This window comes from Falco peregrinus, chromosome Z (genome assembly GCF_023634155.1).
Source record: "Falco peregrinus isolate bFalPer1 chromosome Z, bFalPer1.pri, whole genome shotgun sequence".
Classification (NCBI taxonomy): domain Eukaryota; kingdom Metazoa; phylum Chordata; class Aves; order Falconiformes; family Falconidae; genus Falco; species Falco peregrinus.
In genome coordinates, this window is record NC_073739.1 from 24,028,719 (window position 1) to 24,042,211 (window position 13,493).

The 13,493-nt window shown below is 39.2% G+C and overlaps 1 protein-coding gene across 1 annotated transcript in view; it reads right to left on the minus strand.

Moving 5' to 3' along the window:
* Positions 1 to 13,493, minus strand: part of CAMK4 (calcium/calmodulin dependent protein kinase IV) — a 170,276-nt gene that overhangs the window by 58,841 nt on the left and 97,942 nt on the right. Inside the window, exon 5 of the mRNA XM_005242512.4 lies at positions 2,641 to 2,713. Within this exon, the coding sequence (XP_005242569.1) occupies positions 2,641 to 2,713 (73 nt within the window). The remainder of the gene's footprint in view (positions 1 to 2,640; positions 2,714 to 13,493) is intronic.

Below are 13,493 nucleotides of genomic sequence, written 5' to 3' on the forward strand. Positions count from 1 at the left end.
TTTATAAAACAAGTAGGCAGACTAATTCAAGAGAGTTCAGCAAAGGAAAGGCTGAATGCTTCTTTTGCTAAGAGCAATTTCTAAAAACTGCAGAGGCGAAAATGCCTACCTGGTGCCAGGAGGGCATTTGTTGGGATGGTCTATTGAGGGGATTGTACAATTATTTGGTTTTAAGAATGATCTATGGATGCATTTACTTTTATTCTGGAAAGACTACCCTGCTGCCACAGTATTTTCCAGTTTCTAACAATAATTCCTGCTCTACTCACAAATGCCATTCTGTGAAGTTTACAGCCCCAATATATTCCAGTATTTCAGCTGGGCTGCAAAGATCCCAAGCTGGGCACTGCCACTTCCACAGCTTTCTAAGATTTGGTTTAGATGTTCAGTGTCAGCTCTAAAAGCAAAAGTCAACATATTCTGTCCTAGCTAGGGATCTAGCACAAGGATCTATAAAAACCCAAATAATTGCATGCTCATTTAAAGGCCAGCTTTTTAGATTTCAGCCACACTATCACAATTCACAGAAGTTGAAGATCTTCATCTGGGTCCTACCTTTTAAAATAAAGAGCTGAAACACCTTCTGAAACATCTTTCAGCAAAACTTATTCATTCATCATTTTTGCAAAAGAATGATAAATAATGTAGAATGATCTTAACAGGGGCACTTTGACTGGAAGAAAAAATTGGTCATAAAATAATAATCTGACCCAATTTTGAGAATTTTATACAAAAGTATTATGCTGTGCACTAAACTTAAATACATAATTTATATTACTTCGGATGAGAGTGCCTCAGTAAACATCAGATAATTCAGAAAGTAGCATGATGTGAACATGGTGGTCTTGCAGTATGTCTGGTTACTGCAGTAAACACCATTTCTCACATCTTATTCAGTGTGAACAGGTTTGCAACTAATAGCAAACTATGATTTGTAATTTTTCACAATGGGGCATTTCATTACCATCCCAGGAAAATATGTCCAAGTTGGCCTGTTCCTTCTGAATAATTTTATTATTGATGTAATCACATCAACTTTTCCTCACCTCTAGGTAACTTTTACAGAGGTCAATCATCACATCTCTAGTACTTTCCTGAGGACAGCTCTTTGGACAATTCATCTCTGTGGATAATATATAGAGATCCTGCCTCACCATTACCACCCTTCAACAGAGCCCTTCTGGCTGTCCTCTCTTTTTTCCATGTGATTAATAGCTGGTTTTTGTTTGAAAAGTCTGACAGTCTGGAAATACACCCAAAATGAGTCATGTCTCATCTGCCCTGTTTGCACACCTCTAAGCACTTGTGTCTGCTCCAAGATCTTTGCAGCCTTTCTGCTACCTGGCTGCTTCACCCCAAACATCTGCTGCAGGCAACCAGACAGAGCCACTGGATAAAATCCAAAATACCTCTTGCTGACTCTGAAGTCAGACTGCCAGGCAGAGCAGAAGGCAAAATCTTTAGCATGTATCACTCCTTAGGCCCTGCCAACATCTTAAGTTTCACAAAGTAAAATTTCCTTTGTATTACTATTTGTCTGAAATGCTCTGAGTGTCCCAACTGGACTGTTTTTTCACGTCCCCTCTCTTCTGCACTAGAAGTGATCAGTGCTAGCATGTAGACTAGACACTTGACAAATTAATTTCTTAAGTACTTTCCCAGCATCTCATTGCTGTTTGGTGAACTGCTGGTGTCAAATCAGATGGAAGAGCAACAGGTGACTGAGAAGTGGGGATAATGTGCACAAATACTGTGTGTAGCCACTAGAAGCCTTCATCTTCTTGTCTCAGACATCTTTATACCTTTCTTTAAGCCATACAATGTGATGTACAAAAATTCAAATGTTTGAAAACCACACAAAATATAGAGGAAGAAGATCTATTAGGAACTGTACAAACTACCGGCACCAAACTTTACTTTCATCTCTCTCAATATAACTGTTATTTTGTGTACATATGTGCAATTTGAAGAGCAGTGAGAACTGATTTTTTGTTTAGATATGTTGTAACTACACTATCCACTTTCCCAGTAGTTAACACTTCCTTGCAATGAACCTTGTTTGTATGGACACTCCTCCATAGTGGCAAAAACTGTGATGGGTCACCTTCAGGCAACAACTACAAATGAAGTGTAACTATTTTCATGGCAATACTCTGCAGGAGTCTCTGATTCAAATTCTTGTAACTCTTTACACCAGCTAACATGTTCAGCCAACCTATTATCCTTTTAAGTTGAGAGAAAAAGTAATGCACTCTCTTTTGTTTAAGGTTCCAAATAAATTACTGTGACATACTCCACAAAAAAAAGAATGAGAGACTACACAAGTCCCAATTATTTCAAATTACTTTTGGGGCTAAAATGATCGGTGCTGAACTCCACAGGTTTCTGAGATTGGACAGAACGTACACTTTACTGTAACAGATGTCTTAGAGCATTAAATGTATTTCTGACTGCCATCCAAGGTCTCTTATTCCCCTTCAAAGTGCCACTACCTTAAAAAAAAGTCAATACAATTAATTACAGGAGGGGACTTGTGTGGACTGCCTCCAATGAACTCTGCTTCTTTCACACATAAGTAATTATTGAGCCATTATAGGTGAAAGATTAAGTGCTGAACATATGATGCTAGGTAATACTCACAGCAACCGCCTCCAGGATTTGTTTAACAGCATCAGCAGCATCTCGTTCACTGTAGTAACCCTTTTCCACAATCCTACAGAAAAAACAACATGAGAAATTGTGTTCAGCATTATGCATTAAGGTAAACAAACCAGGCAAAAGACTCTTTTCAAAAATGAGCTAGAAAACAATCAACTTTAAATATGACCAGGACTCTGGAGTGCCCCCTAAAGAAGAGAAGACAACTTTTTGCAGTTTAGGTTACCTTTGATTCCCAGTTAAATGAAAAACTGGAGATATCAACTAGGTAAGAAGCTCATAATATATACACATTACACATTCGGTTGAAAAGTTTTTGAATTTTCTAAATTCAGGGAATGTGAATTACTCTGTGATATAACTAGGTAACCTTTAGGAACTGCTTTTTCACTTTTATATTTAACTTCAGCTTCCCTCCACCTCCCCCTGCCTCCTCTTATTCAGTTAGCTGGTCACTAAACAACAGCACTATGCTATGCCCACACAGATCTGAATTATTCAAGAGAAAGGTCTGGTGTAAAAATTTACTAGCTTCAAATTATCCCTCAAGTATAATGGGCTGAAGAAAAAAGTTGTCTTTTTTCCCCCATCAGTAGAAAACTGGGGGCTCTGTAGTCAAACACAGTTTCATTAAAACCAAAACTACTTTTTTTCTTTCTTCTTAATGTAAATAGCCAGTATGCTAAGTTTATTTTGTATAGACAACACATAATAGATTGATTTTGCAAATGTGCTGACCATGTGCAGCTTATGGTGAGTTCAGCAATATTTGTAAGTTCTAAAGATCCTTCAGATCTGGTTTTCTGTCTCCCTTAGCTTTTACAACCATTCAGTTTTGTAAAAACACACAAAACTTCAGCTTTCTTCTTTAATGATGTTATGTCTGTGGAGCCTTGTCGTGATAAAAACATTAAGAAAGAAAATACTTTTCTGAGTTAATGTAATGTTCTGAAGTGGTGTATTTCAACACTTTGTATGCTATGCTGCATAGAAAGGGCAGCAAGGTTTAATGTGAATTTCTGGGTTGGACTCCCAAAGCCCAGCTGTGCTACTGCAGCTCTTTTAGAAGAACACCAGCAGTGGCACAGGGTCTGGAAGCTGATCCAGGATTTGCATCACATGTTCTCCAAGAACTGCCATTACAGAATGAACACTACATAAATGCACAGTTAAACAGGTTAAACAGGGTCAGCAGAAGATACAGATTTGCACAATGACATATGGGAAGTTAATAAAAGAAGGATCTATCAATAACATACACTAATGCTCCGTTTAAGACTCCCAACAGTCTTTTTACTGTTGTATTTAGCTACACGCAGTATTTGCGAACTACAGTAATTTTCCCTCAGAGACTTACCTTAAAGGTCAGAGCTTTGACGTGAAGTTTTGATTTTTTACCATATTCATTTTTCAAAGCCCAAGAAAACATAGACAGATGTGTAGAAACAGAGCCTGTGGTGCCTCTGAGACATTTTATAAAATGATCTCCTGCAAGCACACAAGCCAGTTTTACAAAACAACACCCTAAAATCCCCATGAAGCAGGAGAGCAAGATGCATATAACGGCTGAAGGCAAAAGTTGCTGGAAAGACTTTCTGCCTCAGGATCCAGAAACAGACCCTGCTTGTGGCAAGAAGGGTACACTCCTTTCTCCCCACTTTCACTGTTTTGCAGTATCTTTTTATCACTTCTCTGAAATAACAGACTCATATTGAGATCCCTTCAGTGCAACTCCTTACAGCTTTACAAAAGTTGACACAAAAGATGTTGATTAATGTACTTATGAAAGCATTACTTACATACTCATTAGAAGATTAAGTGCAATAAGAAACAATGCCAAGATAATAACCCACCAGAAACAGATGTAACAAGCATGGCACTGCAGAAAATGGTCTATACAGGGATATTCCTAACCAGCTGCAATTACTTTACCTTAACACGCATTATGTTCACAGATAACTAAGTCTATTCATGTGGCACTAGTATGAGCAAGCAATCCCTCTCAAGCAGGAGTTCTTCTATCTCACCATGATTTTTTGGCTGCATAATTATTTGGCCTTATTTCTAGAAGGCGGTTGTTTTTTTTTTTTCCTGGCAGCCCTTCAGCTACCCTTGCATATAAACTAGTTCACCTCCTTTGTGTTTTTGTACTGCCAGACATTCCCCTGCTTTGGTCATCCATTCAGATTATCAGGGAGAGCTTTATTTGAACTTACACCACAAGGGTAAACCAAAGCAAAGTTTGCTCAATTAGACACTATGTTAGGTGTGTGGCCTCAAATTTAGGAAAAAGGTTATGAAAAATCGTAAATTACACAACAAAATGCTACATTGTGCTTGAAAGTAAGATTCCCTCTCCACTATTTCAGACTGAATTATCCTTCTCTGGTAGATTACATGGTGAGACCTGAGCCACAGTGGCCCTCTTGCTTGGGTCTGTTCCCCTAAATACACTGGTTTGGCTTCCTCCTCCTTTGTAATTCAAATAAAGTATTTAGTATCAGTCAGCAGGTTCCCACCTGTAGCATCCAGATGCATTTTTGAGAATACAGACCTCACTTTCATCCCACCTTCCCTCTTCCCTGCTGTTATTTTGGGTGCTAATTTGCTCCTCTAACCTTGGCACAAGAGGCATGTTACAACACTGTCTTTGTTTTACAGATTTCTGTGTATTAAAGACATTCACATAATCGTTCTGTTAAGCTTACAATCTTTAGCAGGGCATGGGAGATCATAACATAACTTCAAATTTGGTCACAAGGTAATAAACCCAAAAAGTCTGCTGTGCTAGTTTGACCCTCTGCCACAGATTTTAGAATATATTCCACAATTAACCACAGGAAAAAGACAGGCATGGTGGGGCTGCTGCTGGGGAAGTGCTGCACACAGGCTGAGCTGCCAGCACCATGCTGGGTTCAATTCCTCATTGCTCAGGCATACATCCTCTGGGAACGGACCACCGTGCACATGCGTGAGTCCAACAGCTGCAGGATGAACTTGGGCACCTGACCTCAGAAACGTGTGGGGCAGAAAGTTTTCAGGTTCCAACAGGATTTGAAATTCTCGGGTTTTCCCGCATACATGATTAAGATGAAAGAAAAATGTGGCAATACAGTTAGAATTCAATTTACCTTTCTCCCTTCATCCAACAAATTTCTAATTTTACAGTATGGTAACCCAGTATTTGTTCTATCCTTTCTTTTTCAAACAGATATATCTAGGTGGAGTGGGGGGTGTGAGATATCTCTTAAGTGCACACAACTTTGTACTTTCTTCCACTCCACAAAATCAAAGAAAAGGTGAGGTTCCTAGTTTCCTGTCAGTGCCCAACCAATGCAGGAAAGAAAACCACCAATTCCTTGACCGGTGGAAACAAGAGAGGTCAAAGTGGTGCTCAGGACTGCCCTCTTGACCACAGCATGAGAAGACCAGCCCACCCTGCCTTAGACAACTACAGGATACTGCTCTTATTATTTACATTAAACACGTAACAGAAGAAGCACACAGACACTGAAGATGAAGACATTCTGGATTTACACTTTACAGGAAACAAACATCATGAAGTGTGGACCCATATTTCAGAGCAGCAATAAAAAACAACTGTAGAATTATTGTGCAATGCATATGACTCATCTGCTGATGTTACATGTGAATAACATGCACTGGCAAGTCAATTACAGCTTACATCATGTGCAGTTAACTTTCTAGTTTTTCATAACTCTAGAGTCCAGACCTACTGAGAGTACAAACCTAATTCTTAATTAATAATAATCTAGTAAATAGAAAACCTAATCTTCTGTAACAGCAATAATGAAAAAAGACGTACTTCTTTCTAAAGATGAAAAATTATTTCTAAGGGCACTCTGCTTTAAAATTAAAAACTGGCTATTAGGCAGTAAAGGAATAGTACTGAAAGAAGATTATCCTGTAGTTTAGGTCCTCTAATAATGCTGGGGGATCATTTGCATATCTATATTTTGCATCCTCCCTGTGACAGTTTACATAAGACAAATGGTAGGTGTGCCAGTTCGCTTCATTATAATGACACTCCTACCTGAGACCAATGAAGCTTCTTTACAAGGATTTTTCCATTTCAGCCTGAAGATTAACAGTGACTCATTGCCCTTTTTTCCATAATGGAAGGAAACCCAAAGAAATGTCTTATTTTGTTATTATTGAAGCAAAAGCAATTATTTATAAGTACTTTACAGACTGATCTTTAAGAAAAGCATGGATGAAGAAAGATCAGACCTTCAATGAGGGAACAGAAAGACGGGAACAACAACAATAAGGAAGTAATTAAATACTTTCTTTGATATGCAAATGAAAAAAGCCAGGTAGGCCAAACGAGTGCTGTAGAGAAAAACTGTGAGGAAGACACCAGGGCATCTGGAAGAAGGGACAGAGAAATGCTTAAAGTCAAAGAAAAAAAAGCTTGGAAAAACACTGAATTTGGTGTCACAAACATCTATGAAATTCAAGACAGTGCTTTAAATAGAAGATGACATTCTAGAGCAAGCAAAAATGTGATGTTGATTAAATAAACAATTCATATTCTAATCACATTTGTGTAGAATCACTTTTTCCTGCTTTCATGTACAGATTTATTGAAATATGCTGATTCAGTTGTTTGCACTTGTACATGGCAAGACACACATCTAACAAGAGTATGTAGTTGTGCACACCAAGCTACACGTCTCCTAAAACACCACCTGATGCCCTTCTGACCACATGTGGAAATATTTGAAGAAAATCCACCTTCTTCTCTAAAGAGAAGCAGGGAAGTATTTCCCAAAGACCCCTCATCACTCCTCTTCCCACTGCCACTGGAGATGGAGATGCCCCCTGGGAACGGCCGAGATGCACCCTGGCCTGCCTGTGGGCTCCAGTCACTGGGCAGAGCCCATCCCACCGCGCCCCACAACCCAGAGCCCACGGCCATCCCACCAAAGCAATGACAATGCTCTCTCAGCTGCTCTTGGGGTGGAAAAGCTTTGTGCTGTCATAGGTAACAGAGCTATAAAACATTCAGTACTCAGCAAAACCACCCTGAGCATCACACCATCCAGCAAGCCTGTGGAAATGGTACAATGCGTTTGTGATGCACGCTTTCTTATACACAGCAGGTAGCTGAAATTTGGCAGCTTCCACATGATTGTCAAACACATGTATGCATTCAAGTGTTTAATAATTTGCAGTAATGCTTGCCAACTTCCACCCAGCCTTTCTAGCATTTCTGTTCCCTCCGAGTGCCACAGGTTTTCTGGCAATATAAATCCCTTAGTTTTGCAAATTGTAGCCTCTCTCTGCCACAGAAGCCCAACGCTTGCTGTGTTGCTTACAATGTTGCCATTATCCACATCTTCATCACAGTCAGTATCAGCAGATGGATAAATTCATACCAGCATTCACCACACTTCTGCAACCTGCAGTATCATTTGGGAAGACTATGCATTGGATTTTACTCCTTTCAGGACATACTTCTTAGGACTTGGTACTATGTTCCCCACCTCTATATGAAGCCACTGAAAGCAGCAGAGCATCACAGTAAAGGGAGGTAGGTAGTGACCACACTTGTTCTGCAGAAACTTTATTATTGGTAGGGGGAAAACAAAACAAAACAACAAAAAAAGGAAGACTGCAGTCTTGTTAAATTAAATGCATTTGGTCTGCAAATCGATAAGGAAAGAGATGGGGAACCCCAATGTGTCCTTTTATAATCGATTTTCAGAGCAGTATTAAAAATTATATTGCTATACAATGTTACAGTTGACTGGAATACATGTGTCTGGGGATTAAGGACAAGACCTTAGGCAACAAGTGAAAACAATACATTTACAAAAACAAACAAGTGACCACTTCACTACAGAAGGAAAGGACTAGGCTTTGGGTCTGATTTTTCCGTAAGTAACAAAATAGAGGGCCAGATTTTCCAAATCCAGAAAGAGAAACAGTGCTTGCACAGCTGTAAAAGTAAAAAGGGAATCAAACCCACCCAGCAATCTGCTTTGAAGAAGCAGAGGATCCATCTAATGCCAGAAAATGCTAGATGGGGAGAGTCACTGATGGCACACACCTCTTCATGCAAGACTGCCAGTACCTGAAGTTCTTGGTCAGCACTGGCTGTTGCCCTGGCAGTGAGACCTCTGAGGTAAGAACGAGGAAGGGTTGCAGGTCCTTTCCTGGGTGGCACAGCCTGCAGAGCCACTCCAAGCCCTCACTGTAATAACTCCTGAAACCTGTAATCGAGAGTGCCAGGGGGTGGAAGAAGCAACAGTGAAGAGGAAGCAACTGGTTACCAGCTCCCTGACCCTGAAACCAAAGTCTCTTGTTTTTCTTGGGCACAGGAATCTAGAGCAATGACTGCTCCTTCAATTTTAAACACAAGTTGTTCTCGTGACTCCTTGTGACCAAGAACATCTGAAATCTTACCCACTTTAACAAACTTGCTTTTTCCTCCCTCACACTTTAAGTGGATTAGTTCTATTCTTAGCTTTACTTCCCTGCTTCCATCCCACACAGGCCACCCTACCCATCCACTAACTTTACCTGAAATCTGAGCAGGTAAAGTCTGTTTCTTGCTTTCCTTACCTCAGATGGGTAACTGCACTTAGTTTTATGCTAATCAATCTAAACAGTTACTCTATAATTTGCAATATTTAGCCATCATTTAATATTGCTGCTATAAATACTATTGCTCCACACTGTGGAGCGTTGCATTTCAGTATTAGGTGAATCTAGAAACACACCACATAGCTTGCAAAAGGTCTGCAAAATCTACGTAGCCACCCAAAAGAGTAAATAATTTTCTTATTGGTTCCCAACATTGTTTCCTTTCTTCCTTCATGCTATGTCTGTATTTGATTTTTAGGTCATTCTTTATAAGTATCACAATATCAAAAAAAAACATCACTGTTTTTAGGGTTGTTTTCGTTCTGCCTCTAGCTGGCTTTTATCCAAAACTCTTGTACCACACCTTACTTGTGGGCTGCATCCTGTTACACCCAGTACAGTCTCAGGCAACACACTGGCTTCCAGAAATACAAGATCTGTTCCAATGCCAGTATGTGCTAACAATTTTTTTAAAATTTTCAGTTCTATACAATAAATGTTAATTCATCTAAAATTCTTCGGTTGTCATGGAGATTTTTTCTGCACATATTCAGTTAATTCTCATGTAAATTCTTATATTTCATTAAAATTAAATTCAAAGTTTTCTACAAGCTAAAGTGAGACTGAAAATTAGCAGAAACAGGAAAAGAAAATGACATCACTCTATTCAACAGCAAAACGGTTCCCACAAGGAACACTTTCTCAATGAATGATTCACAGATTTATTGGCTCACACCTGTACCGAGGTGACTCCAATTCCTTGTTTCTTTGATGCATTTGTTTAGTTTAAAAATAAGGTTTCTCTCTAAATACGGATTTTCGATACTGTAGCACTGAAGAATAATAAATATAAAAATAGTAGGTCTGATTCAGTTTGCTGATTCTTCCTCATTTTAAAACCATTTTCATAGTTCAGTGCAGAGTAGCTGTTAATGCCAGCTCATGATATGAAGAAGGATAATGGGAAATACAGAACTGGGTTTGGATCTGGCTCCAAGTCAAACAAACAAGATGTTTTTTTCAACACCTTGTTTAGAAATGAAATGCAGAATTGCAGTCATTCAGTCATACCTCCATCATTGTTAGGTAAGAGGCAGTTTCTGATAAATGTGCCATGCAGGAGAATTCAGAGAAAGATTGTGTATTTCTTGTAGCTCAAACTGGGGTTTGTTTTCCCCTCTTTAACTTTCTACTTCCTACTGAGCATTTCAATAGCACCCACAGAACTAGAAAAATCTTGTAGGAAAATCGTAAGTTATACATTAAAAGCCTGGGGAAGATTAAATAAATGGCCACACCTACAAAAGTAGCAGTGAAATTAGTAAGAACAGTTCAGTGCCCACCATTTTCAAAAAGGCAGGTTCATCTTTCAGGAGCTTAATTTCAGCAGACATTTTTAAAAATAATAGTCTTTGTTTCTAGAGGTTGTGAAACCACAGTGCTCATGAACTATCAGCTCAAACTTCTCTCTCAGGCAGAAGTTTCTGTGTAACTGACTGTGTGAGACAATGCAACAAACTGAATTATTTCAGCATTTCACAGCTCCTGTCTGGTGAGAAACAGGGAGGGGACAAAGAGAAGAATCACTGGAAGCTTGCAAAGGAGCAGGGAGGGGGAAAGAGCAGCACCGAAGGCACTGATAAAGCCACCCTGCCAAGAACTGGTGAGGCTTTCATTGGATTTCTTTGTCTAGTTAAGGGCACCATGTTGTAAGAAAGAAGTGGGAAAGTGAAGGAAATTCAGTGGGCAGTAACTGAAACATAGACAACTGATGACGAAAGACTTCAAATATATAGTCTTCTGCAGTCCCCCACTGTGTGAGAGTTTGCTATAGAGAAGGAAGTTATCATCTTCTTTACCTGCTGGGAACAAGGCAAACAGATTTTGGCCAAATGTGCAATAATAAAGTTTTTCCTAATATTGAAGCCAAATCTAATTACCAGGCTGGACAGCCACTGGAATAGCCCACATAAGCAGATTGCAGAGGTGTTTAAGAAACAAACCCCAAAACCTTGGGCCCCCAAGGACGGTTGAAGGATACTTCCTGAGCTCAGGCGAACAAAGTGCCCACTCCAGCCCTACATGCCAAACGAGCACAGCTGTAGCTGCCATTACATTTTAAACACATTGCCCTGGAGGTCACTCCAGCACACCGCTTAATTCCCAGTAAGAGTGAAACAAACAGCCACCAAACTCTGAAATTGGGCACTGCTTGCGTAACATACATTGTGCTTATATCCTTCTATATCCCTGTTTGTGAGAGTATTCACATTATCATTATTCAGTTCAAGTTTGTATCAGGTTCACCTTTCCAGTCCTCCTTTGGTGGCCTTGGCATCTCTTTACAGTGCATGGATGTGTGACACATTCCTGACTCCAGCAGCTAAAGTTCAACTTTGAACTAAGAAGTACATTACCTGAAAAGGATTTACTTTTCAGGCTTTCATAAAAAAAATCAACTTAATTATGATTTTGGACAAGCATTTTGGTGCTCTGAATATTTAGGATAACTGTACTTCCTAAAACATTTTGGCTTCCCTTTATACTCTTGTCGTACAACAGATTGTACAAAGCACTCACATCCTAAGTGATTTTATAATTTCAGGAAAGATGTTGAATCAAGGCATAGAAGACACACCATTACATCTTTGGTCAGTCAAAGACTTCCTGCATACATGTATGTAGGCTACAGATATATATAGGCTGCAAGTATATATACCTCAACTTGTCACCTCCACAGAGCTGTTAAAACATCTCTAAATTTCAAAGAAGTATGAAAGCTAAATTTGTTAATAGTTGAGGAAATCAGCTAAGGCTTGATCAGCTTCCTATTTAATTTTACAGGTGTGTCTCTCCTAGTTTGTCTGGCATCCAAACCACGTATGTCTATATGATAGTGGTGAGGCTATGGCAGAAAATGGAGAATACGTGTGTCAGAGATGCTCTAATCACAAGAAGTCTCAGTATTAATGGCACCTAACAAAATAAAGAGCTTCAGAGGCACTGATGCATCCTACCTGCAAGGGCTTGCCCAGTTCCCAGAGTGGGCTAGCAACATACAGGCTGGTCCCAACTAGGACATACCCATGCTAACAATTCCTGCAAAATTATCTCCAGCAATAACAACGAAAGGCAGAAGGACATTCTAAATGAGAATGTTTTAAGTGAAAAGCCTTCCACAGTAGAATTAAGAATGAGATGAGCTTTAATATCACATCAGTTCACATTTAGAGAGTGGCAGGAAGCCAGCCAGTATTATAATTGCACCATCACCATTGCTTGAGTCATTTAGCCATTTATAAATCTGCAAACATGTTCCCTCTGGGCACTTGGTGTTTCACCTGACTCTAAGTGCATATATTGACCAGATCGTAAGTAGTATCCTATGCACAAACATTTACAAAAAATCATTTGTATCTCTCACCTTCAAGAAAATATTGTGGTCGGTAGATACTGACTTACTTAAGAGTAATTCTGTCCAGTGACAGAAAATAAGGTGCTGACCACAAAGAAGTGTAAAGGCATTATTACAACTCTGTACAAGAAGGAAACACCAAATTACATTGGAAAGGTTACAAATTACCATTAACACACACTTCTTTATTCTAAAAATACTGGGTTTTATCATTACTGCAGCTGAAATCAAGAGACACTAAGTGAGCTATTATGACTTCAAGGAACACTTTTACCAGAGCTAAGTTGTGTGTTGTCTTCTGATTTCAGAGAATAGAGCACAGTCAGTGTAGTTAAGTCAGATTTTTTTTCTTTTTTTTGGCCAGTGCTGAGTGAGGGGACTGTAACTTAGGTCCAGACAACTGCTCTGATCCCTCTCCGGAAGACAGACTGCCACCACATCATGAGGACAGAGCTCAGGAACAAATAAAGCATGTTATTCTGCCCATAGTTTATAAAAGACCCCCACTTTAGTGACTGATTAACTCCTTGACTCTTTTTGATGTTCCTTAGCAATTCTAAAACTTCCATAAGCAGAAACAACAAGGTGTGCTTGAAGCCTGGGAAAGCTTCAGGAAATTTTGTACATAAGAGGTAATAATTCATATATCTCTTAAAAAGGCGAGTTCTTTAGAAGAAGTAATTAGTAATTTTGTTAATATATGCTCCATAAAAGAAGATAATATCAGCTTGAATATATATTTCAGAAGAAATCAGATGAAATCTGAAATAGAAGCCTGTCAAGAGACTGTCAGCTGTAAGTGGTATTT